The sequence below is a fragment of the Pantherophis guttatus genome, chromosome 4 (genome assembly GCF_059756535.1).
Source record: "Pantherophis guttatus breed Tessera chromosome 4, ASM5975653v1, whole genome shotgun sequence".
In the NCBI taxonomy this organism is placed as follows: Eukaryota; Metazoa; Chordata; class Lepidosauria; order Squamata; family Colubridae; genus Pantherophis; species Pantherophis guttatus.
Window position 1 is genome coordinate 26992486 of NC_142066.1, and position 16555 is coordinate 27009040.

A 16555-nucleotide genomic window follows, 5' to 3' on the forward strand; every position below is an offset into this window, starting at 1 on the left:
GTCTGTGTGTGACCGTTTTCTCACACACAGACTTCTCTCACCCACTAAAACTCATACATAGCTACAAGTGTTCTCCTTTTTTTTCTCCGAGTAGGAGATTTTGCTTATATATGTATTCATTTATTTGACCACTGTAAATTGCAGCACTAGGCTAAAAATAATCTAAGAAAAGTTACATTTAGAAGGGAAGAAAAGAGGCGAGAACATAATTGGATAGAGAAATTAAGTGGAAAAGTTAACAGAAAGAAAGTCAAAAACAGAAGTCTCGCTTCAGTCTTTCAAAAGGATTAAATTCACAAGGCAAACAGCAACTTCAGGCTCTTTATCAAAGGCTCTTTATCTGCATTTTGTTGTGATGATATCTCCAATTTTTCTATCTCCAACTTGTCTGAACTACGGTATGCAGAGTTCACATAAAAACTCAGTTTCATATGTGAAGTAATGTCACCAATGCCCATGGGTTGTATTTAGGATAAACAGGATAGGCTAAAATATACAGGCATATAGCTGATATCAGAAAGGGCAATATTTTCAAGAGCCTTGGAGCAGGGACTAAAGTGCTGTTAAGTAGCACTTAGCTGCCAGCTGCCTGCAATTACTGCGAGTTCAAATCTCACCAGGCTCAAGGTTGACTTAGCCTTCCAGCCTTCCAAGGTAGGTAAAATGAGGACCCGGATTGTGGGGGCAATAAACTGACTTTGTATAAAAAAGAACACTGCTTAGGGGCCCCCCGAAAGCCCTACTAAGCAGGTATATACAAAAGTATGAAGGCTATTGCTTTCCAACACCTTGTGGGAAACAATAAACATAAGAATATACTGTAAATAAAATAAAAACACAGAAATATAGATTTAAAATATAAATAAAGAATAAATAAAGAAGGGAAATCCCAAGGAGTTTGACTTTGGGAATTCTTTCCAATCCTCTAACCAAAAATGATAATGACTGGGTCTCTTATTTTCTTCCTTGAAATGAAATAACATGTTAACTGTGTGTACTTTCTCCATGGGGTTAATTAGGGAGAGGCATATTTACATTGCCTCTGCCGTCTGCTCTTCCTTTGGATTGTATTTATTTTTCACATCTCTACACCATCCATCTCACTTACTCTGGGTAGTCTGTAATAAAAACATAAAAAGTGATATAAAAGCATAAATAAAAAATGGAGATAAAATAGAATTAAGAAAGTTAAAATTAAAATGTTAAAAAGGCAGAGGAACGATCCTCATATCAGCAACCACTCACAGGGTTGATTCACATTCTTCGACCCCCATGCCAGTTGGGTCTTTAACACTCTTTTGGAAGGCTAGAAGAATGGGGCTCCACCTCCTCTCAGGCTGATATTCCAAAGAACGGGGAAAACCGCAGAAAAGGCTGCCATTTTGAATCCCACTGGTTGAAATTCTTTTAACTGATAGGATTTGCAACATACCTTCCCTGCGGGACCAGGTGGTACAGGACAATGTGATTGGGATGAGACAGTTCCTCAGGTAACCCGATCCTATGCCAAGATTTTGAATTGAACCTGGGAGCAAATTGGCACCCACTGTAGCTCCTTAGCAGAGATGTTACATGCACAACCTGAGAGGTACTCAAAACTGCTTGCACTGCTTACTGTACCCAGCTGTAGCTTCCGAATACTCTTCCAAGGTAGCCCCAAGTAGAGTGCATCGCAGTAGTCCATACGGGAGATGATCAGGGTATGAGGGACTGAAAGGAGGACTTCTCAGTCCAGGAAAGGGTGTAACTGATGTGCAACACCAAGTTACACAATACCATGTTTATGTACCAGTGCTTACCTATATACATGTGAACAGGGAAGCACAGGGTAAACTGCCTACTGTCTTGTATGCTCTATTCTCCGAAACATGACCAGAAAAATGGCTTAGATTGGAGCAGTGTTACCACCCATAGGAGAGAAATAATTTTTCAGGATTTCTATTTTTTCGTGTCCCCAGCTGGATTTCACCCATCCTTTAGTAACATAATCCTGTTATTTCCTCCCGTTTCTGATTAAATTCTTGTCCAATACTGTTTTCAAAGAGTTAAAGTCACCAGCCTTTTTACGTGATACCCTTTCTATTTTTTTAGTTGGCTTTTTAATAATAGTAAAAAACATGTTTCTTTTCTTTTAGATTGTTTTTCTTTTGAATTTTGACTTATAAATAAATGAATGAAGACAACATTTCAACCATCTGTTGACTTGGAAATAATAAAAGTAAACAAATTTCTCAAGTTCCTGGTGATCTCTACACATGAATTCACAGAATATGCTAAATTAACATGTGGTGTGTTTATTTGGGATTCGGTATGTTGTATGAAATAGCCAAGCAAGTTAACTCAATAATCCATAGATGAATACAGGTAGTCCTCGGCTTACGATCACAATTGAGCCCAAAATTTCTGTTGCTAAGTGTGACAGTTGTTAATAGCACTAACAATAGCACTTAATACTTATATACTTATATACTGCTTCACAGTGCTTTACAGCCCTCTCTAAGGGCTCTCTAAGGCTGTGGTTTCCGACGTCCCGATATAGTCAGTTGACGCCATCACTGACTATTGGGGGCGAATCATTGGCCCCCACAGAGAGGGCTCGCAACTTGGGTGTCCTGCTGGATTCACGGCTGTCTTTAGAAGAGCACCTGACGGCCGTGACCGGGAGGATTTTTTATCAGGTTTGCCTGATTCGCCAGTTGCGTCCCTTTCTGGATCGGGACTCGTTACACACGGTCACTCATGCCCTCGTCACCTCCCACCTGGACTATTGTAATGCTCTCTACATGGAGCTCCCCTTGAGGAGCACCCGGAGGCTCCAACTGGCGCAGAGTGCGGCCACGCGGGTGGTAATGGGAGCGTCATGGCGCTCCCATGTGACACCTCTCCTGCGCGAGCTGCACTGGCTCCCGGTGGTCTTCCGGGTGCGCTTCAAGGTTTTGGTTACCACCTTTAAAGCGCTCCATGGCTTAGGACCTGGTTATCTACGGGACCGCCTACTACCACCAATAGCCTCCCACCGGCCAGTACGCTCTCATAGAGAGGGACTCCTCCGGGTGCCGTCAGCCAAACAGTGTCGGCTGGCGGCCCCTAGGGGGAGAGCCTTCTCTGTGGGGGCACCTACCGTCTGGAATGAGTTCCCCCCAGAGATACGGAGGATCCCGGATCTGCGCACCTTCCGCCGCGCTGTGAAGACCTTTTTATTCCATCAAGCGGGCTTGGCCTAATCTCCTCCCTCTTTTAATATGTAAATTTTAATCTGTTTTTAAATTATTGGGGTGTTTTAATCTGTCTGGGCCAAAATGATTTAATTTGATTTTATCTGGTTTTAAATTTTGTGTATTTATGTATTTTATTGCTTGGCTGTTCACCGCTCTGAGTCCTTCGGGAGTAGGGCGGTATACAAATCAAATAAACTAAAACTAAACTAAACTAAGTGATTTATGGAGCCAGCATATTGCCCCAACAACCTAGGTCCTCATTTACTGACCTCAGAAGGATAGAAGGCTGAGTCAACCTTGAGCTGGTCAAGATCGAACTCCTGGCAGTCAGCACAATTAGCCTGCAGTACTGCATTCTAACCACTATGCCACCACGGTGAAGTGAAATTTGTCCCATTTTACGATCTTTCTTGCCACTGTTAATCACAGCTTTTGTAAGGTTAGTAATATGGTTGTTAAGTGAATCTGGCTTCCCACTGACTTTGCTTGTCATAAAGTTGCAAAAGTTGATCACATGATCGCTGGACACTGCAGCTGTCATAAATATGTGTCAGTTGCCAAGCCCCTGAATTTTGATCACATTGACCATAGGAATGCTGCAACAGTCATAAGTCACCTTTTTCAGCGCTGTTATAACTTCAGTCACTAAACAAATTGTTGTAAATCAAGGACTACCTGTAATATACAGTTTGGTATATTGTTTAAACAGAATTCCAAACTCACGTTATGATGCCCATTCTTGGGGAAAAAAATGGAATTTCAAAGTTGAGATTGTGGTGTTTCCAAATTCCAGAAAATTGCATTTATTCCATCAAGTGCAGCTTCTTCCAGGTTAATGAACAGAAAATTTTTTCTAAGCTTTGGTGTCAAAAGTCATGTCATGATTAGCACATTTAATACTCTTTGTATGTTGTATATTGGGAGAAGAATTGTTATTTTGAGACTACAGTATAGGAGTCAGGGAAGTCAAGAGAATCTCACACGAGAAGATAATGTTAAGCCATTTCTATATTACAAAATTGATGAAAGTGAGCATTATGTTGCGACACCTCAGATAACAAAAATGTGTAATTTAATCCTATTAACTGACTTAAAGTATGCATTCCACATAACTGTTATCACCAGGAACAGTTTTTGAATATCATTAATCCCGAGCAATCTCTCTCTATAGTTTATAATGTTCTTGAATCATTAATCAAAATAGAAGATGGTTTGGGGGAAAAAAATGGTCTCCACGCTTCAAGTAATCAAAAGGTGTTTTAGAAATCATTTTTAACTTTTAAGTGGTGGATTCTTTAAAACAACAGCTATCAAAGTGTGGAAAAGCACATTGCTTTAATTAACAGCAAAGAGGTGCTAGGATTAACAGGAAGTTCTGAATCACATCTTTCAAATCCTTTTCAAAGTAGGTTTAGCCTACATTCGAAGTCTATGGATGTACGTGGAACTGCTCTTAATCCCATGACTTGATGGACTGCAGTCCACAACTTTATTTGGGGTTTTTATGCATAATAATCCAGACTATCTATGGATAATACCAGAGATGTAAAAAAAATGTTATTTTCAGCCCACATATTGCAGCCTTAATATAGCCCTATAAGTACTATTGACATCATGTGTCACTTAACAATGGCAGTTTCAATCCCAATTGCAATCATACCCCAAGGACTACCAGAATCCAGCTAGTATGAACCAACATACTGTGGCAGCAGCCAAAAAAGTCAATGCAGTCAGTCCTAGGTTGCATTAACAGAGGGATAGAATCGAGATCACATAAAGTACTAATACCTAGTACTTCGCATGTATATATATGTATACAGGCGAAGTATGCATGTATATATGTAATATATATGTAATATATGTTTATATGTATTATATATATATTTGTATATGTAATATATATATATATATATATAAAGCCTTAATAAGACCACATTTGGAATATTGCACATAGTTTTGGTCACAATATAATAAAAAAAAGATGTTGAAACTCTAGAAAGAATGCAAAAAAGTACAACAAATGATTAGGGGGCTGGAGGTTGCAGGAATTGGATTATATCTAGTCTAGTGAAAATAAGGACTAGGGGTGACATAATAGCAGTGTTCCAATATTTGAGGGGTTGCCACAAAGAAAAGGGGGTCAACCTATTTCCAAAGCACCAGAATGCAAAACAAGTAACAATGAATGGAAACTAATTAAGGGGAGAAGTAAGGAGAAATTTCCTAACACTGAGAACAATTAACCAGTGGAATAGCTTGCCTTCAGAAATTGTGGGTGCTTCAACACTGGAAGTTTTAAAGAGACTGGACAGCCACTTGTCTGGAATGGTATAAGGTCTACTGTTTGAGCAGGGCGTTGGACTAGAAGACCTCTAAGGTCCCTTCCAACTCTGTTATTCTAATATTAAATTTATGTATATATGTGTATATGTATATATATGTTTTTGTATATACACACACAGACACATCTCACAGGTGTTATGAGGAAAATAGGAGAAAGGTGTATGTTTGCCACTTTTATTTATAAAAATAATAAAGGTGAATAAAAATAAATAATAAAGTAGAAGAGTTGATCCACTTTGTGTATATGATATAAAATGTTGGAATGGGGGGGGTGATACAGCTTTGTTTGACATGTCATGTGCCAACTGCAAAGTCTTGAGAGTTACTAGAACTAGATGGTAGCAAAGGGAATAAGATGTGGCTCTCCCCAGAAATATGTAGAGCTAGGTTTTTTTTTTTTATGTGACTAAATTCTGTTTTCCTGCGTGCGGATGTTGCTGTGAGCTAATCTCACCAACCAACCATATACTATTTCTGTTTCAATTGCTCATTTTCCATTGAAGGTTTCAAATTCTTTTGTTTTTAGCAGAATTCTGCAGAGAGATTTGTATAGGTAGTCCTTGGTTTATGACAATTGAGCCCAAAATTTATGTTGCCATTTGTTAAGTGAGTTTTGTCTCACTTTACGATCTTTCTTACCACAGCTGTTAAGTGAATCATTGCAGTTGTTGTGACTCTGGCTTCCCCATTGACTTTCCTTGTCAAGTTACAAAATGTGCATGACCGTGGGTCATTGCAACCGTCATAAAGATGAGTCAGTTGCCAAGCATCTCAAATATGATCGCATGATCATGGGAATGCTGCAATGGTTGTGTAAAAAATGGTCATAAGTCACTTCTTTCAGTGCCATTGTAACTTTGGTCACTAAATGAATGAACTGTTGTAAATCGAGGATTACTTGCACTGAGATTCAGAAAACAAACTTGATGGCACAGTGGTTAGAATGCAGTATTTCAGGCTAATTCTGAAAACTGCCAGGGATTTGATTCTCACCAGGTTCAAGGTTGACTCAGCCTTCCATCCTTCTGAGGTCGGTAAAATGAGCACCATATACATCAAGATTAGGAGGTGGAAGACTAGGATTAGGTATATCTAAAGGTATTATGATCAACAGAATGTAAAGAATATATTGGAAAATATAGTTTTCCAGGACTATAAATTCAGGGGACTTAGAGATATAATCTTGGGACTGATTAAATTTTATTGGCAACTGGTTATATTGGTATTTATAGAAAATTGATATATTGAAAATGTGATAAACTCAGTGATAAATTGGGAAAATATTAGTGTAATACCGATCGATGCATAAAAGAATATATTATAATTATAATGAGCACATTATAAGGCTAGAAGTTGGAAGATAAAAATTCTATATATGTAATTGTTTTATTACTGTGAGCACTGTGTGAAAGATATGTAAGCCTACTCATTACACTGTCCACAAAAAAATGTTGGTTGTTAAAGAAAAATTGTAAATAAAACATATACATAAAAAAAAGAGAGATTGTTAGGAGCAAAAGGCTGACTCTGTAAACTGCTTAGAGAGCACTGTAAAGCACTGTGAAGCGGTATAAAAGTCTAAGTGCTATTGCTATTGTTCTATCTTCTCATATCGTACCTTCGGGAAGGAGATATAGAAGTATAGCCAGCAACACAAACAGGCTGAAAAACAGTTATCTGTGGGCTGTCAGACTCCTGAATGAGAAATAACATCATAACTATGTAGTATGATGGACTGCAGGGCCGGCGCAATGTGTAACATGTTCACACTGATGCAATAGGACTGGGTGTTTTGTTAATATGATTTATTGGGTTAGAGATTTTCTGTCTTCACTGTGAGTTGTATTATATTGGGGGGGTGCACTAAGGGAGCATAACTAATCTCATCGTACATATGTTCTGCACTGACAATAAAGATCTTTGAATTTGTAATTGTACGGATTTTTCCAGCCCAAATACTATATGTTTGGTGATCTGCTATAGGTACTTATGAAGTTGTAATATTTCAGGAAGGAGACTACTGGTATTTGAAGACTATGTTTCTCTCTCTATTTTTTTAAACAAAGAGGTAAGAAATATCTTCAAATATCAGAAGAACTGTTAAATTGTAGAGCACGGATTTATTCTCCTTTGTTCCAAGGATAAGACTACAACTAATGGGATGAAATTTCAAGGACAGAGATACAGATTAGATATAAGGAATAACTTCTTGGCAATAAGAGCTATCAGTCAGTGGAATTTGTTTCCTTCTCTTCTCTGGAGGTTTTTAAATGGAGACTGAATAGTTATCTATTGGGGAAATTGTTGTAAATGTGCAGGAGGTTGAAGCTGATGACTTCTTAGATCCTTCCCAGTGCTATGATTCTGTAACAGTACCATTTTCAGTCTTCTTCAACAAAGGAGTCTTCTTTAACCTGAATGGTGATCAATTTACCCAGCTGAACAGATGTTCGCAGAGGTAGCTATGGAGATGACCTTGGCAGAGCTAGCCAGAAGCTGCGAAGACAACAGGTGTAGAGGAAATAACAGGGAGGGCAGAAGTATAGAGGACGGAAGGGAAAACAGAGGCAAACCTACAAGGTTCTGTTATTATAATCTAACTCAATAGATCAGATATCTAACCTTCCTATGGAGTCTATTTTCTGATCTGATGTACCTTGGCTGAACTGTAGAGCAGTTAACTGTTTTCTTTTCATACACTTATGTTTATAACAGCTGGGCCAGGTTTGTCCTGCGTGATCAGCTGTCTCATCTTTTCTTTCTTTTTTTTACACAGCAGCTAAAATGAGGGTGTTTTGACATATCCAAGGAAAGGAAACTTGTTAATGTGCTTGTTGTGAGCAAGATTTGCATTACCTGTCAAAATCCACAAGTCAGGCAGAATTTTAAAAGCACTTTTACAAGTTTCAAGCCCACTTATATCCAGAATATTCTAAATATTTGCTATCACTTTCTGAACTTTCAATTTTTTCCCCTCCGTTATATTAAATGACATTTTTTTTAATCAACTAAGCTAACTATCAAATCAGGAATTTCTAAATATGTAGATGATAAATTCTGTTATTGAGTCATACATCCTGCCAAACTTTGGGGGTTTTTTCCATTATAATTTACTGAATAAACCTGAGGAATTGTTTAGACTCATCTAGTTCAGGGTTGTCCAACTTCGTTAACTTTTAAGATCTGGGGACTTCAAATCTCAGGATCAGATTCTTACATCTTTCAGCTGTGTAATAGACAGGATTCCAACAGGCCAATTCTTCATATAGCTGTGTTTCCAAGTGGGCTCACACTTCATCGGTTGTTTTAAAACTGGTTTTCTGCAATAATCAGCCAAGGTTGAATAAAATAACCTCTAAGCTTTACTATTTTAATTGTAAAATCTGAAGTGAATTTATTATCATAACCTCTCACAGCTTCAGGGTTTACATAGTTATACCTCAATATACAGATATATATCTCTTTTGTTTTATTATCAGGGATAACCCTCTGGTTCCTGAATTCTTTCAGACTATGTGACTTTGAAATTATTCATAACTACTTCACCTTTGGCAATAAAATGTACCTGCAATACCACCGTATTCACTTACCTTCGATACTGCTTCGCAAATGTGAGCGCATGAGCGCCTTCCGCGCATGTGCAGAGGGTCAAAAACGGGATGTGATGATGTCCAGGTGGGTGGGTGGAGCCTCCAGCCGCCGCCGCTATCTGTTCTCCCGAACTGGGAGAACCAGCGGAATACCACCACTGCTCCAAACCAGCGGCATAGTCATGTGCTGACATAGAGCTCCTGAATATGCCAAAATTTGTCAGTTGGAAAGGATGCTGCCAGACTTATTCTAATTTTTAGTTTTGGCATAGACAATCTGTCAATTATTCTGAGCAATTCCATAAATGATTTCCTTCCTCTGGTTCAGGTATTTCCTAAACCAACACTTCTCCATAATACAGGTAGTCCTCGACTTACGACAATTGAGTCCAAACTTTCTCTTGTTAAGTGAGAGATTTATTAGAGTGAGTTTTGCCCCCATTTGACAACCTTTCTTGCTCAAGTTGTTAAGTGAATCACTGCAGTTGATAAATTAGTAACCTGCTCGTTAAGTGAATCTGACTCCCCCAATGATTTTTCTTGGCAAGAGGTTGCAAAAGGGGATTCACATGACCCCGGGATGCTGCAAGGGTCATAAGTATGAACCAGTTGCCAAGAATCTGAATTTTGATCACATGATCATGGGGATGCTGGAAAGGTTGTAAGTGTGAAAAACAGTCATAAGTCGCTTTTTTCTGTGCCGTTGAAACTTTGAATAGTCACTAAACAAACTGCTGTAATTCAAAGACTATCTATACTTTGGTAGGGCTATTATTTGGGTGCAAAACTCTGGATGACTATTAGATGCATTTGAACTCTGCTTCTCCTTTAACATTTTTTTTTTTAACTGCTGTAGTTTGCTCCACCTCTCAAACCAGGAAATAAATTTACTATATAAGAGGAATTCCAAGACTAGGGCCACAAAGCAACTCCACAAGCTACACAAAGCAACTCCACTTGGTAAGTTTAACTCACCTTCTATATCCTTGCCTCCCTAGTTCCCTTTGTCACACAAACACTCTTGCTTGGCTATCCTTTTTTTCAAACTAGCCATCTTTGAGCTAAGAAGTTTCCCAAAGCTCAGCATTGTGAGCCAGGACGTATAACAGTGAGCGAAGCTTGATTTTTTTTCACCAATTACGTCCAGTAGTAAGAAGGAATGAGAGTTTTAGGGTGGATTTCTCTGGCCAACATCTGAAAACAACAACAACAAAACCCTAACCCTAAAGCAGAATCGTTTGTGTGGCTTTCTTTTTCACCCGGAATAGCAAACCTGACAGCCACGTTCGGCAATGATCATCTCCCCACGTTGCAAGCTCAGCTCTTTAACTAGGTTTTCCCGTAACTGCCAAAGGGGTATGAATTTATGGAGCGGGTGTGTCAACTTTCCTTCCCCGAGGGCGCTGGTTGCTGAGTAAGCCAGGCTGAATTCTGGAAGGAATCGGCGCCTTGCTGGGCTTGGTGGCTAAGAGAGAGATTGCAAAGGCTTTCTTCAAAAGCCCTCCCGGTTGAAAGCCAAAAACGGGAGAATGACTCAGCGGGCTTTCTTGCCGTGATTATTTTCTGGCAGAATTTCTAAAATCCTTTTGCTCTTCTTCTCTTGCAACGCAGCTTAGAAGACAACATGGCGAACGAGTCGATTATCCGGATCCCTCCCTATCATTACATCCATGTCTTGGATCAGAACTCCAATGTCACCCGCGTGGAAATCGGGCCCAAGACTTACATCCGCCAGGATAATGAGAGGTGAGTCCCGGCAGAAAGAGCCTGATCGGGGAAAAAAATATTGTACTATAGCCGCTAGGCGACGTTTCACGCCTCTTCCTTCCTTGGGAAAATAGTTACCGCTCTTCCACTAACTCAATAGTAACAGTAACTAACAGGCAACTAACTCAATAGTTCTCTCTCGGGTGGCTCCAGCCGGCAGGATCGCTCCGATTTGTCCAAAGTTTTGCAACAAACTAGGTTTTCTATTCGCGTGGGTAAAAGCAGTTCTTTTTGTTTTTTTTCCCTCAAACTTTCCGCAAGGGGGCAGTTGCTCAGTCTTCCTGCTGAGACCAAGAATTAATCTTCAGGGGGAGCTGGAGAAGGGGCAGGGAGGGGGGGCAAGTCTTTGCTGGTTTTTTTTTTTCAGATGCTGGGCTACTATAGAAACTACTATTAAGAGTAGGAATGTCCAAGCTTGACAACTTTAAGACTTGTGGACTTCAGTTCCCAGAATTCCTCAGGCAGCTGCTGGCTGGGGAATGCTGGGAGTTGAAGTCCACATGTCTTTAAAAGTCGCCAAGTTTGGAGATTCCTGCTCTAAATCTATTAAATTTATATGCCGCCCTAGGCTGCTTAGGTAAAGGTAAAGGTTCCCCTCGCACATATGTGCTAGTCGTTCCCAACTCTAGGGGGCAGTGCTCATCTCCGTTTCAAAGCCAAAGAGCCAGCGCTGTCTGAAGATGTCTCTGTGGTCATTTGGCAGGCGCACGGAATGCTGTTACCTTCCCACCAAAGGCGGTCCCTATCTTTCTACTTGCATTTTTTAACGTGCTTTCGAACTGCTAGGTTGGCAGAAACTGGGACAAGTAACGGAGTTCACCCCGTTACACAGCACTAGGGATTCGAGCCGCTGAACTGCCGACCTTTCAATCGACAAGCTCAGCATCTTAGCCACTGAGCCACCGCATCCCTCCTAGGCTGCTTACCTTGTCATAAAAGCAGAGAAAGAAACACTTACAACAATTACCATAATATAAAATTGAAATAAGTTAGGAACCAGAATGCAAACACAGGTGTTCCTCCCTTGACTTACAACAGTTTATTTAGTGACTGTTCAAAGTTTACAATGGCACTGAAAAAAGTGACTTATGACCGTTTTTCACACTTATGACTGTTGCAGCTTCCCCATGGTCATATGATCAAAACTCAGGTGCTTGGCAACTGTTGTAACCTTCTGACTAGTAAGGTCAGTGGAGAAACCAGATTCACTTAACAACCATGTACTAACTTAACAACTGCAATGATTCGCTTATCTATGGCAAAAAGGACGTGAAAAGGGGCGAAACTCACTTAAATGTTTTGCTTAGTAACATAACTTTTAGGCTCAATTGTGGTTGTTAGTCAAGGATTACAGTATTTGTTACAAGACCTTTGACTCAATAATCTCAGGTGGGGCTGGTAAATTCAATTGGGGCTTAGTTGCTCTGAGGAAGTGAAGCTGCTGTGTTTAATTTTACCTAGTGCAAAGTTCCTTTGCTTATCAAAGGGCAGCTTCAAAAGTCATTGTTCTTGTTTCTTTATCTTGCTATTTTCTCCTGGGACAAATCCTCACCTTTGGGTTTTGAGTGACTGGATCCTTTAAATCTCTTCTGGTTTTCTATTACCTTTGTTGGCACTTTCTTTGCAGCCACTTTGGCTGTCAGGATGAGCAAAGGGGTGGTTCGGAGAACCGGTAGCAAAAATCCCTGCCCCCCTTCCCCCATGCCCAGTTTAGCCACATGATTATCAGAGGCTGTTTTTTTTTTACTTTTAAAAGCATTTTTTCTGCAACCTCTTCGGCCCGAAGTGGTGGTAAAAAAATGCTTTGAAAAGTCTCTGACGATCCCAGCTGGCAGAGAGGCTTTTCAAAGCATTTTTTTGCAACCTCTTTGCCGAAGAGGATGTAGAAAAAATGCTTTGAAAAGTTAAAAAAAAAAAAAGTTGGCTTTGCCCACCCAGTCACATTACTACCACCAAGCCACGGCCACAGAACCGGTAGTAACAAATTTTACATTTCACCCCTGGCTTTGTTGGTGTTCAGCCACCTTGTTATTTGACATCCTGGTTTCCTTTTACTGCTAACTCTTGCAAATGTAATTGCTTTTTGTAATGAATTCCCCCACATGTAAAAGGTAAAGTAAAGGTAAAGGGGTCTCTATGGATTTTACTCCATTAGTTTTTGATGACTATAGAGGGCAGTGCTCATTTCAGTTTCAAGGCCAGTGCTTGCTGAAGAGGTTTCCGTAGTCATGTGGCCAACATAACATTATGTAGTGCTGTTACCTTCCCATCAAAGTGATATTTATCTACTTGCATTTGCATGCTTTTGAACTGCTAGTTTGGCAGGAGGAGCTGGGGTGAGGATGGCACTCGGGTCTCGAATCTGGCCTTCCCCCGCATGACATGGCCAAAATAAGTGAGAGCAAGTTTTGTAATTTTGCCTTCCAATGACATGTCTGATACTTTTGAGTTTCCCACTCTTTTGAGATGAGGAATAGACAAAAACGGTCAATTTTGCTGTATCTGCTAATACCCATTCTTCCATTATGGGAATTCGTGTGTCTTTCCATCTTTGTGCATATATGTCAACATGTATAATAACAAAATTCCAAATTTTCTTTCAAGTTCTTTGTCCATCAAGCCTGCAGGCTTCAAGTACAGGTAGTCCTTGATTTAGGAGCACAATTAAGCCCAAATTTTCTGTTGTTAAGTGAGACATTTATGTGTTTTACCCATTTTACCTTTCTTGCCAATAAGGAAATCACTGCAGTTGATAAATTAGTAATCTGGCTATTAAGTGAATCTAGCTTCCCCATTGACTTTGCTTGTCAGAAGGTTGCAAAAGGGGTTCACATGACCTGGGACACTGCAACCATCATAAATACATGCCAATTGCCAAGCGTCCAAATTTTGCTTTGGTAACCATGGAGATTCTGCAGTAATCGTGTAAAAAACATAAGTCACTTTTTTTCAGAGCTGTTGTAACTTCGAATGGTTAGTAAATGAACTGTTGAAGTCGAGGACTACCTGTATGCCAAAACTTGAAGAAGTCAAGCTTGAAGTTGTTATCTTTAACCAAAAAACCCAAGATCTTATTTCTCCCTTTCTATTTCCTTGATCAGTTTTCCTGCCCTCCGGTGCTTTGAAGAATAATTTGACCCCTTCTTCTTTGTGGCAGCCCCTCAAATACTGGAATACTGCTATCATGTCACCCCTAATTCTTCTTTTCTTTAGACTAGCCCAGGGGTCTGCAACTTAAACACTCAAAGAGCCATTTGGACCCGTTTCCCACAGAAAAGAAAACACCGGGAGCCACAAAACCTGAGTGGGTGCGGCCAACTCGACATCACTCACTTTCACTGCTCACATGAGACCACCACTCCCAGCCACGCCTATCCAGACGGTCATTAGGGCAGAGAACCGGTTGTTAAATAACAGTGGGAACCACAAAATCCTTTTGACATCTCTCTCTCCCTCTCTCCCTCTCCCCTCCCTCCCTACTCCCCTGTCTCTCTGTATCTCTCTCTGTCTCTCTCTCTCCCACTCTCTCTTTATCTCTCTGTCTCTGCCCCGGCCACTTCTCCATCACCTGCCATCGCCCTTACCTTCTCAGGCCAGGCGAGGAGTGACTGGGAGGAGAGGGCGAGGGGCAGCGCCAGCCAGTGATGGGATCACCCGACAGGGAGCCACAACAGAGGGCTCAAAGAGCCGCATGCGGCTCCAGAGCCGCAGATTGCTGACACCTGGACTAGCCAGACCCAAAATCTGCAGTTGTTCTTCATATGGTTTAATCTCCTGGCCTTAGTTGCTTTTCTCTGAACTTTTTCCAAAAACTCAACATCTTTTTTGTAGCATGGTGATCAAAATTGGTTGCAGTATTCCAGGTGTGGTCTTACTAGGGTTTTTATAATATTCATCATGTGATCTTGATTCTGTGCCTCTTGTTTATACAACCAAAGATTGTATTAGCCTTTTTGGCTACTGCTGCTGCTGACTGTCCACGATCGTCCACGATGACTCCCTCTCACAGTTACTGTTTTTGAGCCAGGTCTCGCCTAATCTGTACTTATACATTCGATTAAAAAAAAAAAAAAACTTTGCTTTTCTCCACTTCAGGATTATATTAGCCCCAAAGAAGATGGTGATGGTTCCACCACGACATTACTGTATCATCCTCAATCCAGTGACTCGTGGAGTAGATGGGGCAGTCCATCTTGATGCTCTGGGGCAGGTCCGGCTTGCCCATGCTGACTTGGAGATCAGAATGGCTCAGGACCCTTTCCCTTTATATCCAGGAGAGGAACTAAAAAAGGTAAGGGTGTCTTAATTTCTCCTCTCCTCAAATGGCCCCTACTGAGTAATCCTTTGGACGGTGTCTTGTAGCAAGGGCAAGGGGAATGTGTGAATGTATGAATTCCATGTTGTAAATTTCTACGTGCGATGGAATGCATAAGAGAATGTGAGAACACAGAGAAGATAGAAGAACACTTTAAGCGGGGGTGATGGAACCATCTACAGAAGGGATTCTTGAGTTCAGGGGAGCAGGGAAGTGTGAGGAAGAGACTCAGAGTAGTTTTGGCTGATTACACTATGTATTGGTAATCCTTGACTTATAGCCATTCATTTAGTGACCGTTCGAAGTTACAACAGCACTGAAAAAGTGACATGACCTTTTTTCTTACTTACAACCGTTGCATCCCTGGGGTCACATGATCAAAATTCGGATGCTTGGCAACTGACTTGTATTTATGACGGTTGCAGTGTCCCAGGATGATGTGATCACTTTTTGTGACCTTTTGACCAACAAAGTCAATGAGGAAACCAGATTCACCTAACAACTGTGTTATTAAATAACTGTGGCAAGAAAGGCCGTAAAATGGGACAAAACTCACTTAAGAACTCTCTTGCTTAGCAACAGAAATTTTGGACTCAGTTGTGGTTGTAAGTCGAGGACTACCTATATAAGTTGCGCTGGAGAATTACTTCGGCAAGTTTCAAGATTCCGTTTTTATTTATTCGGTTCAATTTTATTGACATTTTTGCTGTGTTCAATTTCCTTGACCACTAAGAAAGATCTTTCCAGAAATCAAAAGAGATCCTGTTTCCTTGTGTTTTCCAGCCTCCCAAGGCTTGATTACTCCCTGACATTGCTTTTGTTACTAGCCCTTTTGTTCATCTGCTTTTCTAGGATGTTACACCTTTACAAATTGTCTTGGCTAATACCGCTCTGCATTTGAAAGCTCTGTTGGACTTTGAAGATGACCAGGCAGGCAAATATGTTGCTGGAGATGAATGGCTGTTTGAAGGACCTGGTAAGTGGCAATTGTCAAGGAAGAAAATGTTGCTTGGGAGATGAGATGTTTATGTGGCTGAAAAACAGATCCCAATAACCTCAACTAGCATAGCCAATGGTGAGGAATCCTGAATTCACTGAGCCATAGATTCCATAACTATGGAAGACACATATAGATCTTTGCTGAAGATTATGGCTTCACTTCCTAGCATGTTGAGCTGAAACAAATGGGTATGAAGAAAAGTGAGGAATTCTGAGATTCCACCAAGCTGTTTGCCAGTCAAATAGGCAAAACTGAGTCAGACCCAATTGTTTTCCAGGAAACCTGGTGCCAAGATATTCCTTCGAATTCTCCCCTTTCTTCT

At 40.5% G+C, this 16555-nt stretch overlaps 1 protein-coding gene across 3 annotated transcripts in view; it reads left to right on the plus strand.

The window, feature by feature from the left end:
- The first annotated feature begins 9928 nt into the window (after nucleotides 1–9928).
- MVP (major vault protein) overlaps nucleotides 9929–16555 on the plus strand; it is a 28919-nt gene continuing 22292 nt past the window's right edge. Inside the window, exons 1-4 of one of the 3 annotated variants that reach the window (XM_034419655.2) lie at nucleotides 9929–10111; nucleotides 10763–10897; nucleotides 15014–15209; nucleotides 16086–16209. In XM_034419655.2, coding sequence (XP_034275546.1) covers nucleotides 10776–10897; nucleotides 15014–15209; nucleotides 16086–16209 — 442 coding nt within the window. In that variant the 5' untranslated portion in view covers nucleotides 9929–10111; nucleotides 10763–10775. Of the gene's footprint in view, nucleotides 10112–10151; nucleotides 10508–10645; nucleotides 10898–15013; nucleotides 15210–16085; nucleotides 16210–16555 lie in introns of those variants that run through there. The other 2 variants (XM_034419654.3, XM_087893880.1) reach the window with 2 other exon arrangements.